At 35.5% G+C, this 11,461-nt stretch overlaps 1 protein-coding gene across 4 annotated transcripts in view; it reads left to right on the forward strand.

Annotated features, from left to right (window-relative positions):
• The window catches only part of LOC111046164, a 35,548-nt gene extending 28,241 nt beyond the window's left edge, over window positions 1-7,307 (forward strand). For all 4 annotated transcript variants that reach the window (XM_039431434.1, XM_039431439.1, XM_039431443.1 and 1 more), the window contains 2 exons: window positions 966-1,179; window positions 3,686-7,307. In XM_039431434.1, the coding sequence (XP_039287368.1) occupies window positions 966-1,179; window positions 3,686-4,046 (575 nt within the window). In that variant the 3' untranslated portion in view covers window positions 4,047-7,307. The remainder of the gene's footprint in view (window positions 1-965; window positions 1,180-3,685) is intronic.
• Window positions 7,308-11,461: the final 4,154 nt, after the last annotated feature.

Here is an 11,461-nt window from a genome sequence, read left to right on the forward strand (position 1 = left end):
TTTTTGAAATCTGTTAATTTTCCTAATGTTATTGGCTGTGTGGACTGCTTTCATACTCCCAATGTAAAAACTGAACAGCACATAAATGACAAGTTGTTCTGTAAATACCAAAGCAAATTGTAGTTTATAAGTTTTGGTTATATTGTAACTATATATATTATACTAACTTATATTGTTATATTGAGTTCTATTCAAGATAGCCTACTTGTTTCAAAATGTAGATATATCACCAATATAAAAAATTCTCTCATATTAAATGCTTCAAATTTCTAGTAGAATTACTGTATTTTAATTATTGTAAGTTTTTTGAAAAAAGCCTATGTATTTTGTTGTATTACATAACGGGGTTTTCAACAAAAATTGCTAAAGGTCCGTTCTCAATGCAACAAAATCCCATCCTTACTTGTATCATCACTTCTTTGTATAAGTTGAAAAGTTTTGAAACTTGTCCCAGATATTTGTGGTAGGTATTGAGCCTCAAAAGCCTATTATATTGAAAGTTTGGATACACATTTGTTGTATTAAATTAATGATCAAAGTAAGAATTTCAAATGAAAATTCCATGCACTTGTTTACCTTCGGAGACACGAGGATGTGTCATCAAACCTATTTTTTGACAAATGTAATGATTGATTATAATTTTTTTCTTTATAATGATACCAGCGCATCACTTGTTGCTGACAGTAGCATGTAGCAGCCGTTACCCACAGCACATTTCTTCCATACTCATAATTATTGTGGATATTATCTTTAAATGCATTCCAAGCATGTATTCTAGCTCCTGAAGCAAGAAAATTAATGAAAGCATATAGAAAATTATTTCTGCAATAACAATTCATAAAAATGACCAAAGCTTCTTCCATCCTACATTATTCTGCAATAACTTATAACTGATCAGATATCTCTTTCCATCATCTATAATACATGTTAATAAATAAATAAATGAATATGTTTTAATGTTTTAGGTGGGGACGAGGACGAATGCAACTATCAGCACATTTCGGAGGCGACGAGCTGTGTGGGTGTGGAGGGGGGTGGTGGAGGGGGCTCAGGGTCACTCATGATCCGGGCTCTGGTGCATCCTACTCCTCCCTCCCCGCCTCCCCACCACCGAGCAAGGCCCGTCTATCCCCACTCCGACACAGAAGACTCTGTATTCTACTCTGATACACCTTCTGGGTCAGTGCACTATCTAATTTGTTTATTTTTATTATATATTTTTTATAGTTGTCAATTTTCTTTCTGATGAAAACGACATTTTTTCATTTGTGTTTGTGCGCTACATATCCAATTTTTATATTTTCAATTTTCAAATATTACTTAAATTTGCGCAAACTTATATATTATTTCTTCTCCACAGGCAAACAATATTATTCCAGTGGTTTCATTGCATATATTTAACTGTATCTTTATTGTAGCAGTTGACACTAGAGTAGTTGACGTCTCATGCGCTAATTGTAGGCATGCGCAGTACAACGAACGAGTGACCCACGTTCCACGAAACCTGTGAACGAATCACAAACCGATCCACGCTTGGGTATCTACTTCGTGGAATGTTCTCGGCTGGGTGCAGTTTGCGGCGCGCCATTGCTAGCAATGCTTTTACAAAACTTTTCACGGCGTGGGTTGGAGTGGCGTGGGTCTACTTTGCGGCGGGCCTAGGGCCCAGCTCACACGGTGTGAACAACTATCGTTTCAAACCAGCTGTGAGCGCCACTGTTTTGCAACCTTGACAGTGTACTTTTTATGAGAATGATTCTCACATGAGCTCGTAGGTGGGTCGCCGTCTAGGTGTCACCCCGACTATTTGACACCTGGTCATTTTGACCATAGGCGACTACTTGTACCCTCGTAAAAATGTACCATTGCCGTCAAGTTGTCCCCCCGACTACTGGACCAAAGGTGCCAACTAGTCATGACCGTAAACGACAACTTGACACATCGCACCCTCGCGTCAGGGTGTCCCCCCGACTAGTTGTCGCCTCCTTAGAAAGGAGACAAGTAGACGGGGATGGCTCACGTCAACATGACACCTTGCACGCTGGCGTCAAGGTGTCACCCTGACTACTTGTCACCTACAGGCCACCAGTTGGCACAACTTACACCCCCGCGGTGTAGGGAGGAGGGATCAAGCAATTTTTATTACTGGTTGTGATGTAGAATTGAATTCTAAGCACTTTTGGTTCAGTAACATTTTCCCGTCAAACTCCCGGTTCGGGAGATATTCGCCGTCTTTGCTATTTTTAGGACAAATTTTTTCGAGTTGGTTGAAAACAGAAAACATTGAATAATAAGCCCTTTTGATGACTTAACCAGATGTAGAACACGATTCTGAAGTCATTTTGTTCAGTTATATTTTCCCGACAGACGCACCGTTTACGAGTAAATTGAGTCCAGCTTATTAATGAAACCGTTTTAGAGTTTATTGATTACTCAAGATTACAAATAACGTGTCAGTAATGCTAGACAAATATTTTGAGGCTCTTTCAACATCCAGTCTGTTTCTATACTTATTCTTGATTGCACCATGGTTGAAAAGGCTCACTCACAAAGACATGATGTTGTAGATACAAAATTAGGAATCTTAATGCCTTTTCATATAAAACTTGATAGTTTGGCTTCATTTTCCAACTTTCAAATGAAGAGCCAGCCGGAATGGTGATTGCTTGTGGAGTGGAATAGAGGTGACAGGTTGTCGTGACCGTAGACGACTACCTGTACCCTTGTAAAAATATACCATTGCCGTCAAGTTGTCACCCCGATTACTTGTCACCTAGTGGACCGGAGATGCCAACTAGTTATGACCGTAAAAAACAACTTGACACCTCGCACCCTCGCGTCAGTGTTCCCCCGACTAGTTGTCACCTCCGTAGAAAGGAGACAAGTAGACGGGGATGGCTCACGTCAACTTGTCCCCTAAAAACCTGTTTCAAAAGGGGACAAGTAGTCGGGGTGGCACCTAGTCGCGTTCCCTCCTAGGCTTGTGCTTGAGTAATAAGGTGGATGATGATATTGATAATGAGAGATGAATGGACCTACAGTTTTAGGTGCGTTCCGAACCACCGGAAAGCGATTCCACGGCTCATGAATCATATTCATAAGATTTGGCTCAAGCGGTCACCCTTCCAAAGGGTGTAGCAGGTGCATGATTCTTAGCTTATTTAAGCGAAGGGTCAACTTATTTGAATAGGGGTGGCAAATAACTCAACTGTTCTTTCACCATTTTCAAGTATAAATCATTCATTTACTCTAGAAAATTGCTCTTGAAGACTTGAAACTAATCGTGTTGTGATAGAATAAAAGAGAACTTGATGTTTTTCTTTTTTTTGTGTAGATGAGAAGTTGATATTGTGGTAATTATTCATATTGAATGAAAAAGACTAAGAAATTGTCAAAAAACTACTGATTTATTATCAATAAATCATCTCTGATGTTTATCAGAGATTGACAATGGTGTAATAACCGAAACCGGTCTTTCTAATTATCAATAAATCAGTGGTTTTTTGACAATTTCTTAGTCTTTTTCATTCAAGAACTTGATGTATTCTATTGTGTTTCGAAAGAAATCGAGTCTCAACTGGACATTCACTTTGCTTGTAAAATTAGTTATAAGTGTATAGGACTGCATGTATTGTAGTCTGAATAAATACAGAAATAATGTAATCTTATGGTTTGGTTTGTGTAGGAGAAGGAGGCGTTCGGTAGATCTGATGGACAGGAGAAAAACGCTGGTGGTGCTGATCAACTCTGGCAAGAGCAAGTCACGCATGATGCAGAAGCAGCGGTCGTGGGAGACGTTTCCGCCCAAGAAGCGGGGCGGCGGTAACGGAAGCGGAGGTGGCGGAAGCGGAAGCGGCCAGGACAATGGCACCAAGTTCTGCCGCGACCCGGACTCGTTTCGCGGCGGATTCGACCTGGCCGGACTCAAGAAGGCCGACAGCTTTGAAGGCCATGAGGAGGCCGTGAGGACGCTGGTCGCTGCCGTGCAGGAGACGCGCACTCTGCGCAAGCCTAAGTCACCCGCCCCCTCCACTCCTGCCGATTGAAGCAATCACTAAGCACCATCATTCGACCGAGATGATTTGTTGAGATTTTTCATTAATGGGGGGATTCATCTCGCCAAACGCTCCCCAATGTTTGAGGTAACCACATAAGGTTCTAGTGAACTTGAAACTTTGAGGAGTCAGTGATCCAAACGCTCCTCAATATTTGAGGAAACCACTTCAGGCTCTAATGAACTTGAAACTTTAACTAGTCAGTGATCCAACAAATTATCATTCTCAAAATCCCCCAAGAATCCTCGAAATCTCAACAAATTATCTTGCTATTAATAGTATTTTGTCTGGCCTAAATTGGAGATCTCAATTATGTTGATATTGCAGAAGAGGACGAAACCCTACCCGTTAGATATTACCTTGAGAATAATATTGATGGAAAGACTGATTTTACTTCGTTTATACACTTTTTTGATCGATCTTTGACATGTGCACATTATCGGCTCTCAAAGTTTTGGAAAGTATTTGTATCCTCACATCGTTATGATGTTATTTACCAGAACCCATGAAATTACAGGATGCTCCACTGATTTGGAGTAGCCTTTCATTTCAGTAGGCTTTCGAGTATTTCTTCCATCATTTCCTTGTTATTATGGGATATTATTTCATATTTGATGTTACTATTGCTGTGTGAGGGTTTTATTCACTTAATTGCTTATCAATTAATTTCTCGAATTGTCATCCTTCCATAGAATAACAGTTCCTTTTTATATTGCCGCTTAATTCCTCTGATATTTTTTGGGTTGGAAATTTTATAGTCTCTTTTTATTTTTATTGGAAAGTTTGATGTATTTTTTCATGAATTTTATTGCATTTTGTTGACCATAATTCGTGTTTTACTCTGATTGACGGGAGCCGATTTCTGCTGAATTTATTTATGAAATTAGTATTATTTCTTCGACAATGCCTTTCAATTTGATACTTTATTGTGTGCTTTCTAATTCTGATCATAATTCAATCATGGTCGTTTTATCCGTGAATTTGATTTTGATCAAATTATGATCTGAGTCTGTGCAGTCAGTGTATCTTAGTAGATTCACATCCTGAATTTCGTCATGGAAGCAGGTTGATCCATGCAATCTGCAGAGCTCAATCAACCATTCATTCTTCATTCCTAATAATTTCTGAATTCCTCATTCCCTAATAATACTCTTTTGCCTACCAAACTCTCTACTCTTATTGATTCTTACTTGAAATAGTGTTGCAGCGTTTTTGCAACGACGTTTTGTTGTAGCTACAATTGTGTTTGCAAATAAATATTCGATTTTGGAAGATAATGTTTCGGTTATAATCAACTCTCTTTGAAACTTGAGGCTAATCAATCGGTTTAATAGAAGAGCTTATTAATTATAATTGATGGAATCTATACAATTGACTCTAGGAATGCGATTGTTGATAAATAATATCATCCATCGTACTTCAGAAGTTTATGAGGAATATATTGACTATTTTCAGACCGGTTTGGAAAGATATACAACAATTGTAATTGCATAGTGTATTCTTTCCAATTGGTTTTATACTTTTAGAATTACAGTGTATCTATAATTGGTGTTGCTTAAAATACATAATATATTTGCAACATGAATTTCTTCAACATACTATAAAATGTAACTGCGATAAATGTGGTTGTTAATCCTTGATTGGTTAGATAAATGAAATAGTTTGAAATATTGTTATTGTATGTTAAAATAAAAATTCAGTATTATGTTGCTAACAAAGTGATTATGTCTATTCTGACAATATATTAATTGAAAACTCATTTCAATTGCTAGTCAATTATTTTTTTGATGAATTATTATAGCAAAGTTTATGCTGTATACTTGTATTTTTTAAGCCTTCCTTCAAGTAAGGCTGCATTTGATGCAACGATTTCATTTATTTTTTCTAAATATAAAATATCTTTAAAATGGTACTCACTCTTATATGACAAGATTCCATAATATACATTCTAGATATTACTACATACTTGCAATATGAAGTGGCTTTTGTCTGGAACACCAATGGGAGGCAGTGGATTAAATACTGTAATAATTTGTATACTGTATTATCGATACGTGTTCTAAGTATTGTGAAATACTAGGATTATCAATACTTTGCTCCAGAGATTGCTGTTTGAAATCAATTCAAGTCGTCAATTGATCATCATACTTGATTGGAATATACAGTGAATCTTATCTATTTAAACTGAACAATTTTAGAATAAGTTAGTTAAAGGTGTTATACAGTATATTATATGATATTACTATATTTAAATATAGCTTTATGATGAGGGTGTAATATTATAATGTCGATAACAATAATAATAAAGAAGAGCAGAATCATAACTTCAAAGTATTATACATGATACAGATAATAATTGATCTTTATAATATTGAATCGTAGGGAAATTTGTAGAATAGATTAGTAGCTAGTGTTTGAAAGACATGATTTTAGTAGTTGAAAACTGTGAAGGATATTGTAGAGCAGGTCAGATGTTCTCAAAATTCATTATTAATTGGCTTTGTGCCAAATTTTCAATTTGTTTCTCACTGCCAAGTAACGTAAATAATATTGAATATTGTATGTAATCAATAGTATAATGATGTTTTGAGTGCAGCTTAAGTTGATGAGTGGCAGTATTGATCTGACGTTTACTGTGAACATTTCTCTTTTGGGTTTGTTCTTGTAAGTTACTAATTGAAGTGTCGGTCAGCAGTTCAGAATATCAAGTTTTTGTGATCTTGCATTACCGTAATTCATGATGTTGTCTCTCACGGGTTTTCATCTTGATACTTTGCTAAAATTTGACTTGTAAATTCTTGACACTTTCGTCATTAGTAGATAAATCTCTCATATGTCTCCCATCTTAACCACACCAAGCTGGCTATTGCAACGAATCTACATACTCAATTACTTTCTTTGAAAATTCTATATCATATTAATTTGAATCTTCTTATCAACCCTACCTTAGGAAGTTCAGAACATTTTCTTATGAATGCATATTATGCTACATGAAATGTGCAGAACTTATGTAGAACAGACAAAAAATCTAACTAGTAGTTCTATTGTTTTCATTATCTTGCTGATAGATACAATAATATTAATATCTTATCTATCAATATCATCATTATTAATTACTTATTAAACTGCAGTAAATTATTACCAAAAAAATTGCCAACTCTTTTAGCGTATTAACACAAAATGAATTAATGACTATTTTCCTCTTGATAATGTGGAGCCATTAATGTTTTTGATAACTGAAATCGGAATCTCTTGAATACCATCTTTTGTATGCAAATTTGCAAGATAGTGAGTCCTAAATATAGTTTCCAAAATAGTGTTTAATTTTAAATTTCCTCATTGTTTTATTATTTAATATTTTTTACTGTTGAAGTTTCCTTTGTTTTCAAATGAAGATTCTCTGATTATCTCTATTTGAATATTTCTTTTCTATTTGTTAATCATCAAAGTTACCGCAATTTATTTTATTTGTTGATCTGTGTTATCAACGCAGCCATATCAGTGATATTGTAAAACAAGCTCAAATAAATAAATTGAAGCAAAACTTGGGGTGTTTATCAATTTCAGCTTACATATTTTCTTGTACCACCTATTACCGTGGCTAAAGTATTCTATAAATGCTATCAACTGTCCCAAATTTAGTAAACAACTTTTGAAAATTTAGATAACATTTGAAAAGTGTTTCTTCAATTAATCATCAGTTTAATACTATTATAAAATGAGGCTGCAAAGTCTAGCAATACGGTAGCCTAAAAGTTCATGTCTCTCCATAAAACATTCATAGTTGGAGCAAATTTGGTATAGAGTGTGAAAAAGTTACCGTACATTGTAATATTTTGTTTTGTATTGTACAGAAAGTGCAATGTCTCTACCTACCACTACAAACATACAGTAAACTACATACAGTAAATAGTTTACTACAATATATTATATAGTATAATAGTTCATAGATAATATTCAGTTACCGTATTAATGAATTCAGATTCTCAAACGAGGCTTGTCTTATCGGGCGAATAGCGTTTGGTAATTTGGGCGCCACTCAACGAATAATTAGCCTAAAGTATTGATTTTCTATCATTCTAAAAACATATATGAATTTATATGCTGCAGTGGAGTCATAAATATCATATAAATGACAAGTGTTAGTCAGTTTGGCCGCACACAATATAGGCTATTTTATAGGAAGGATAGAAGCATAGTGTCTTTAAAGTTCTCTCATTTGCTCCTCCATATGTGGGAGGTTTGAAACAACGAATTATTTTGTTGCAAACAAAAATAACAATAGGCTATTATGTTTTCATTGCTCCGGTCTATTTGATATAATATTAATTGTTTATTCATATTAAAAATGATCAATTATACTGTATTTTATCCGGCACAGAAATACAGAGTGTATGGATGATTTGAAATAACAGTTAGCCTACACACTCATTTTTAAGCGAAACTCGAAATTTATTTTTTAGTGTGTACCTTGGATGTTGCCATTTTAAAAATTGTGAGAAGTAGTCCATAGGGCGGGCCTACTCCTCCTCTGAAGCATTGAACGTGGCACCGCTCGAATTTCCAGTGTTATTGTTCCACTCTGGGCTTCAAAGTTTTGTGGTTGTTTATATATCTACGTGCTTTTAGGTAGCCCCATAAAACTAATTATTGGCCCTTACTTTTTTCGGGAAACGGTCGAACCGTCACTGTCAACGGATCGTTACCATAAGCTGCTTGAATTTTTCTGCCACAATTGAGAAGACGAAGTATCAACGTCAATACTGTATGGTTTCAACATGATGGGGCGACATGCCATACATCGAGAGCAGCTATGGAATTTCTGAGGCAGACCTTCGCTGGGCGCTTCATTTCGTTGCGTAGAGATGTGGAGTGGCCTCCTCGGTCACCGGACCTGTCTCCTTGTGACTACTTTTTATGGGGCTTCCCAAAAGCACGTGTATAAATAAACAAACCACAAACCCTTGAAGCCCTGAGTCGAACAATAACACTTGCGGTACCTTGTGCAATGCTTCAGAGGAGTAGCCTATGGACAACTTCTCACAACGTCTAAAGGAGTGTATGGACAAAAATGGACAGCATTTAACACATATTATTTTTCATACATCATCAATGCTTTAATTGTTTCCTTTGTTGTTTTATAATGGCAAAAGACATTACACCATTGTCAATCTTTGATCAGTTTATTAGAGATTGACATATTGACAATATGGTGTAATAACCGAAACCGGTCTTTCCAAGTATCAATAAATCTGTGTTTTTTGACAATTTCTTGGTCTTTTTCATTTAATATGTATAATTACCACAATATCAACTTCTCAACTACACAAAAAGAGTGTGTAATTGTTATTTTAAACCATCCATAGCTCCCTGTCCAACCCTGTAGGCCTATATTTTCCAATGATTTAAAAATACATTTTTATAATTGAATATGAAATATTTTGGCATTTTTATTATACTTTTACATGATCTAAACATCTTAAAACAATCTGGCAATGTTGCGCAGTTAGAAGAGGATAAAGCTGTCTGCTTTGTTTAATGATAGACAAGGATAGCATAGCCAATGTTGATGAGGTGCTGACTATGTAGGCCAGTGGTTCTCAAAGTGTTGGGCGCGACCCCCAAGGAGGGCGCGATGAATGGGGGGGGGTGCAAATAGCTTGGTTGGAAAATGTTTTTAATTTACTTCTAAAATAATTACGATAAGCTATCTTTCTATTTTTAAAATTAGGTACATGTGAGTAATTTTTACTCATAAAATATTTATATCAACCGTTTTGTCAAATTCAAATTCTCAATCAACATGTGCCTGTGTCAAGTGCTCCCTCAACATGATAGAAAAAGAAAACCTCATTGATCTCCAAGGTGACTTTGCGCTTAAAATGAAGTTTGAAGAATATTCTCTTACATCCTCCTGGATTGGTGTGCAAAAGGAACATCCAGTTTTCAGTGAAAAGGCATTGAAGATATAGACTATTTGATACAATATTAATCCGTGTGAAACTGGGTTTTCTGCTCTAGCTGCCATGAAAATTGAATAAAGACCAAGACTGGATACGACCCAGGAACTTAGAGTAGCGTTATCGGAGCTGACACCTCGTTTCAACAAACTCTATGCGAAAAAACAAGCTAATCCTTCACACTGACGCTCTTTGTATTGTTAATTTATATGAGAAACAAAAATAATAACTACCTATGTACAATAGTAGCTGTACCGTAGTACCTGAATAAATTATAATTCATTGTTTGTATAGAATTTGATGCTTTATTATAATTGAAACTATTGCAACATTGGGTTATGTATAGAATGAGCAAAACTTAACTAAATAAATATTGAGTGTAAAACTGTAAAATATGTAGGTATACGTATATGTACAACTACAACATGTATTGTAGTCTATGCTTATACATGTAGGGGGTCCGGCTTACAGCTGGATTATGCAGGGGGTGGGGCGGGGGGCGGTGTTTCTTGAAGTAAAAAGTTTGAGAACCACTGATGTAGGCTATTGTGAGATTCACGTTATAGTCAGTTATCTACTCTAGAAATACGAGACTTGACAACACTGTAGATCTATCTTTTCCACTGACTTTATAGCATAAATCTCACTACCTATATAGATATTGCTGATCGATATATCTATTTTTTAATGAGTGCTATGTGACTACAGCTACGACATAGTGAGTGCTTTAATAAGTGTTATAAATAAGTGTGTAAATTGAGAATCTTCAGGCAAAATTTCAAATTAATCAGCTCGGTAGCTCAGAAATGATGATGCATCAATTGTGAATTTGCTATCCCGTAAATGTATAAACCAATTTCTTCCTTTAAATAATAATGATTATTATAGTGAGGTACGTTATATTTGCAGTGGAGAAAGATAGCAGAACAACGTTGCCGATCTGTCGTGTCAATGCCTTCTATGGACGGTTTAGGCTATTGGTGCAATATTAACGGTTCATTGTCGTTAAAAATATTATCAATTATATTTTATTAAGCAAGAAATTATATGTTTCAATAATTTTATAATACATTTTCATAATTAAGATGAAATTTTTTGTTAATTATAATTTTTAATCCTACATTGTTAAAAGACGATCTGACAACAGAGCAAAGCGAGAAAGAGATAGCGCTATCCTCTTTGTTGAATGATATACAAGGATAGCAATATCATTGCAAATCAAACCCTGCCATTATAACGTGGACCTCACTATAGGTACGTTATGTGAAATGTCGTAGACATCAGTTTCGGTCATTCTTGACAACGTAGAATTGACTATTTATAAGCTTGTTCACAAAGTAGAATAGATTTCTTCTCATTCGTCTCTTGGGCTTGTGTTGTATGAGCACTCTATTTTCTTTTTTCTGTACTAATCCAATAACCTTGAAGTCATCACATGTTTTCTAC

The sequence above is a fragment of the Nilaparvata lugens genome, chromosome 1 (assembly GCF_014356525.2).
Source record: "Nilaparvata lugens isolate BPH chromosome 1, ASM1435652v1, whole genome shotgun sequence".
Lineage (NCBI taxonomy): Eukaryota > Metazoa > Arthropoda > Insecta > Hemiptera > Delphacidae > Nilaparvata > Nilaparvata lugens.